Source organism: Dendrobates tinctorius, unplaced genomic scaffold (assembly GCF_039654945.1).
Source record: "Dendrobates tinctorius isolate UK_male_01 unplaced genomic scaffold, ASM3965494v1 ptg000304l, whole genome shotgun sequence".
NCBI lineage: Eukaryota > Metazoa > Chordata > Amphibia > Anura > Dendrobatidae > Dendrobates > Dendrobates tinctorius.
In genome coordinates this window covers 846,152-852,151 of record NW_027361971.1, presented here as the reverse complement: position 1 = coordinate 852,151, position 6,000 = coordinate 846,152, and the positions used below count along the sequence as shown (strand labels likewise).

The following is a 6,000-nucleotide window of genomic DNA, read 5'->3' as shown; positions in this document are numbered from 1 at the left end:
ATTGACAAGAGATTTCAACGCAAGATTGTGCGGATGTTGGATAAAGAACCTCGACTAACATCCAAACAAGTTCAAGCTGCCCTGCAGTCCGAGGGTACAACAATGTCAACCCGTACTATCCGTCGGCATCTGAATGAAAAGGGACTGTATGGTAGGAGACCCAGGAAGACCCCACTTCTTACCCCGAGACATAAAAAAGCCAGGCTGGAGTTTGCCAAAACTTACCTGAAAAAGCCTAAAACGTTTTGGAAGAATGTTCTCTGGTCAGATGAGACAAAAGTAGAGCTTTTTGGGCAAAGGCATCAACATAGAGTTTACAGGAGAAAAAAAGAGGCATTCAAAGAAAAGAACCCGGTCCCTACAGTCAAACATGGCGGAGGTTCCCTGATGCTTTGGGGTTGCTTTGCTGCCTCTGGCACTGGACTGCTTGACCGTGTGCATGACATTATCAAGTCTGAAGACTACCAACAAATTTTGCAGCATAATGTAGGGCCCAGTGTGAGAAAGCTGGGTCTCCCTCAGAGGTCATGGGTCTTCCAGCAGGACAATGACCCAAAACACACTTCAAAAAGCACTAGAAAATGGTTTGAGAGAAAGCACTGAAGACTTCTAAGGTGGCCAGCAATGAGTCCAGACCTGAATCCCATAGAACACCTGTGGAGAGATCCAAAAATGGCAGTTTGGAGAAGGCACCCTTCAAATATCAGGGACCTGGAGCAGTTTGCCAAAGAAGAATGGTCTAAAATTCCAGCAGAGCATTGTAAGAAACTCATTGAAGGTTACCGGAAGTGGTTGGTCGCAGTTATTTTGGCGAAAGGTTGTGCAACCAAGTATTAGGCTGAGGGTGCCAATACTTTTGTCTGGCCCATTTTTGGAGTTTTGTGTGAAATGATCAAAGTTTTGCTTTTTGCTTCATTCTCTTTTGTGTTTTTTCATTTAAGACAAATTAAATGTAGATAATAATACCAAAGAATTTGTGTTTGCAATCATTTTCAGGAAGAAACTGAGTATTATATGACAGAATTGCAGGGGTGTCAATACTTTTGGCCACAACTGTATATGTGGGTTTTCTACAACCCGTTACACCAGCACCTCACCTGACTGACTGAGTGAACACTATATTTTATCTAGTGTAGTGTAATAAACATCACTGCTTTAATATTGCTGCAAATTATTATTGCGATCAAAAGATTGCTTGCTAGATTTCGCTTGGAGGACTAATAAATATTTTAAAAATATTATTTTTAAGTCTTAAAAAAAGTAATGACACCCTATTCAAAATTCCATTTTCCTCCCAGAAAAGTTTCAACATAGAAAAAAATAAAGGTAGCAAAAAACATGACATATTTAGTATCACCACCGCATCATTTTTTTATTCTGAATCTTCAACACCCCAAATAAAAATGAGAAAAAGCAAAATTGGCATTTTTGTTCATCCTTCCTAACGAAAAATTAAATAAAAAGTGATCCAAAAGTATTAGGCTGTGTGCACACGCTGCGGATTCTGCTGCGTTTCCGCAGCGGTTTTGGCCGCTGCGGACACGCAGCAGTTTTAGCTGCGGTGTACAGTACCATTCATTTGAATGGGAAAAAAAAAACGCTGTGCCGACGCTGCGGAAAAAACCGCGCGGATTTGCTGCGGTTTTGAATCCGCAGAAAGAATTGCATGTCAATTCTTTCTGCGGAGACCGCTGCGGGTTCCTATCTCCACCATTGTGGAGATAGTGAATCCGCAGGACCAAACCGCAGGCAAAACCGCAGATAATCCGCAGGTCTTTGGACCTGCGGATTATCTGCGGTTTTTGCAAAATCCGTGCGGATTCCGCAGCGTGTGCACGTACCCTTATATATTCAAAATTAATACGAATAAATCCTACAACTTGCCACGTGAAAACTACAGATCATGTAGATCTGAAAAAATACAAAGATGGCTCACAGAACATGATGCAAATTAAAAAAAATAGTTAAAAAATGATTATAAAACATCAAAACTTTTTCTGTCCCTAAAGAGTTAATCAGAGAAAGATTTAGGGTACGTGCACACGCTGCGGAATCCGCTGCGGATTAATCCGCACGGATTTTGCAAAAACCGCAGATAATCCGCAGGTCCAAAGACCTGCGGATTATCTGCGGTTTTGCCTGCGGTTTGGTCCTGCGGATTCACTATCTCCACAATGGTGGAGATAGGAACCCGCAGCGGTTTCCGCAGAAAGAATTGACATGCAATTCTTTCTGCGGATTCAAAACCGCAGCAAATCCGCGCGGTTTTTTCCGCAGCGTCGGCACAGCGTTTTTTTTTTTCCCATTCAAATGAATGGTACTGTACACCGCAGCTAAAACTGCTGCGTGTCCGCAGCGGCCAAAACCGCTGCGGAAACGCAGCGGAATCCGCAGCGTGTGCACACAGCCTAAAAGTTATATTTATATTTATTTGCTGACACTGACAAATATAACTCATCCTGAAGGAACAAGCCCTCATACAGTGATGTATGTGAAAAATAAAAATATTTTGGCTTCTGAAATGTCAATGAAAAAACAAAAACATTTCCATTGTCCTAAAACACCAAAATGGGCAGGGCCATAAGGTTTTCAATAATAGCGATAATAAATATCTCTACAACTATAATGATTTATGTTATAAATAATAATTGAATGAATTTTTATTTGATGTCAAAGCTGCCGCTGCATGTTGTACATGACCAGCAGGGGGAGCCAAAGTCTTAAACTGAGTCCATGTGACCATGGAAACGATCCGTACACAAGCGGGAGCAGAACATGGAGCACCAGCCAGGTAATGTAGGATCTAGACCCTATGGTGAACATGCATTTAAGAGAAAGAAATGAACTGTACATGAAAAACAAAATGCAGCAATCTCTACTGTAGATCAGCAGACAAGCTTTGGGTCTTCAAGGCACCCCTTACAGCAAACAGCGGACTTGTGCGCTGTAACACCTAGCAATGTTGTTTTCTATGCTTATTGCTTTTTAATTTGTTTTCACTGATTTTAACACTTCAGAAGCCTGGAAGAGGGTCTGCTTTGGCAGTTCACAGGAAAGAAAACAGTTCCCCTACTACTGTGCCCCAGACCGCCTGGGTAATGATCTAGCCCCGATCAGAGGCGCCCCAAACCGTGGACCCGGATGTTATAATTATGAGGAGGTGGGTAAATATTAATTTCGTGCTCATACATTGCACATTTTTGTTTTTAAAGGATGCATTTTTGTGAAATGGAAAAAGCGCAACCTTGCACATGAAGGCAAATCAGATAATCTGCATTAATATATTTAGTTACGCCACAAGGGTCTTATATTGTACTAGCTGAAGAGCCCGGCGCTGCCCGGGCATAGTAACTAACTACGGTTAGTTATAACAAATTATAATGATTATATCTATATACAGTATATAAAGCTGAGTTTAGAGCCCCACCCATTCCACATAGCCACATTCACTATAATATCCCACATTATCCCATCAGCCAGAGCTACCGGACAACTACCCATAATATCCCACATCATCCCGTTAGCCAAAGCCACCGGACAACAACCCATAATATCCCACATCATCCCGTCAGCCAAAGCCACCGGACAACTACCCATAATATCCCACATCATCCCGTCAGCCAAAGCCACCGGACTACTACCACTAATATCCTACATCATCATGTCAGCCAGAGCTACCGGACTACTACCCATAATATCCCACATCATCCCGTCAGCCAGAGCCACTGGACTACTACTCCTAATATCCCACATCATACCATCAGCCAGAGCTACCGAACTACTACCACTAATATCCCACATCATCCCGTCAGCCTGGAGTCAGAACCAGAGCACTGAGTGGAACGGTCCTAACTTCCATACCGGGGATCCCTTTAAGAAAGTCTGGGATCAGAACCAGAGCGCTGAGTGGATTTGCCCTGACTTGCATTCCAATGATCCTTTTAATAGAACCCTTGGGTCAGAATCAGAGTGCCGAGGAATTTGCCTTAACTTCCATACAGGAGATCACTTTAAGAGAGGCCTGGGGTCAAAACCAAAGCCCTGGATGGATATGCTCTGACTTCCATACCAATGATCCCTTTAAGAGGGAAGATGTGCCTATGGGATGGAGGATGCGTGATGGGTATATGGGCAGGGAGGGGGGATTCATTTCTGTCATGTGCTCCTTTCAGGGGGGCAGTCAGTGGCTGGGAGCTTATGTTCCCAGGGATGCTAGATTTCTCCCACCATGTCAGTGTCTGCTGAGGTGTTGTCAAGTGGGAAAACTGTTGGTCACAGCAACCAATCACAGCTCAGCTTCTTTTAACCAGCTCTGGTGAAATGAGAGATGCTTAGTGATTGTTTGCAAGGAAAACTGTTGCTCATAGCAACCAACCACAGCTCAGCATCTTTTGAACAGCTCTGGTGAAATTAAACATGCTTCGTGATTGGTTGGTGATACACACACACATTCATTTTTATATATAGAGATTAGGTGTATTGGGAGTGTAAAACTTTAGCCTGGGACATTGATAGACACCAAGTTTTGGGTCTTTTTAAATTGTTTTAAGAAGTCTTGTTTCATCTTGAAATGTGTATATTTGTTAGGAAGGAAAGTTTATTTTTCTGTACCTTCGTCTTATTGCTTAATATACACACAGTGCTTTATTTTGTCAATTTTTTTGGTCACAATGGGTGCAACAATTGTGGTCACAGAGAGTGAATCTGCAACTGGGTCCTGACTGATAGGTGGCCCTATAGCATGGAACACCAATTTCAAATGGCAGCAAAAGCACAGCAATTCTGGGTATGCACACAAAGTGTATGTTCATTTTACACCTGTCAAACTGGAAGGCTAGCTGTCAAGTGGCAGCAGCATTATTGTGGCACAGGTATTAGGTTTCCTGGCATTGCCATCTCTCTTCATTTAACCAAAAACTGTAGGAGAGATCAGCGCAAATAAGGTCTTATCTAACAAATACAGTAAGTTTTGAACTTAGATTAAACTAATGCTGTTCAATCTGTTAAAACAACACATAATGTAGAGAATCAGCCGCAGCAGATCCATGGGTCAATAAGCGACCATCAGACATGAGATTGTAGAGGAAGTTAGTGGACAAATTCCACACTGCTGACAGAATGGAGACATATGTTATGTAAGGTGGTGATTTATTTTAACGTGTTTCGAAGTATATAACTTCTTCAGGAAAAACCACATACACCATACTAGGATATACACTCACTGGCCACTTTATTAGGTACACCTGTCCAACTGTGTGTTAAGACTTAAATTCTAATCAGCCAATCACATGGCGGCAACTCAGTGCATTTAGGCATGTAGACATGGTCAAGACAATCTCCTGCAGTTCAAACCGAGCATCAGTATGGGGAAGAAAGGTGATTTGAGTGCCTTTGAACGTGGCATGATTGTTGGTGCCAGAAGGGCTGGTCTGAGTATTTCAGAAACTGCTGATCTACTGGGATTTTCACGCACAACCATCTCTAGGGTTTACAGAGAATGGTCCGAAAAAGAAAAAAAATCCAGTGAGCGGCAGTTCTGTGGCCCGAAATGCCTTGTTGATGCCAGAGGTCAGAGGAGAATGGGCATACTGGTTCGAGCTGATAGAAAGGCAACAGTGACTCAAATTGCCACCCGTTACAACCAAGGTAGGCAGAAGAGCATCTCTGAACGCACAGTGCGTCGAACTTTGAGGCAGATGGGCTACAGCAGCAGAAGACCACACTGGGTACCACTCCTCTCAGCTAAGAACAGGCATCTGATGGCTACTTTCAGCAGGATAATGCGCCATGTCATAAAGCTCGAATCATCTCAGATTGGTTTCTTGAACATGACAATGAGTTCACTGTACTCAAATGGCCTCCTCAGTCACCAGATCTCAATCCAATAGAGCATCTTTGGGATGTGGTGGAACGGGAGATTCGCATCAGGGATGTGCAGCCGACAAATCTGCGCCAACTGTGTGATGCCATCATGTCAATATGGTCCAAAATCTCTGAGGA

General features: G+C 43.0%; 1 protein-coding gene across 2 annotated transcripts in view; it reads left to right on the top strand.

The window, feature by feature from the left end:
* The first annotated feature begins 2,733 nt into the window (after window positions 1-2,733).
* Window positions 2,734-6,000, top strand: part of CIMAP3 (ciliary microtubule associated protein 3) — an 87,069-nt gene continuing 83,802 nt past the window's right edge. For both annotated transcript variants that reach the window (XM_073560746.1, XM_073560745.1), the window contains exons 1-2: window positions 2,734-2,791; window positions 3,018-3,160. In XM_073560746.1, the coding sequence (XP_073416847.1) occupies window positions 2,776-2,791; window positions 3,018-3,160 (159 nt within the window). In that variant the 5' untranslated portion in view covers window positions 2,734-2,775. The remainder of the gene's footprint in view (window positions 2,792-3,017; window positions 3,161-6,000) is intronic.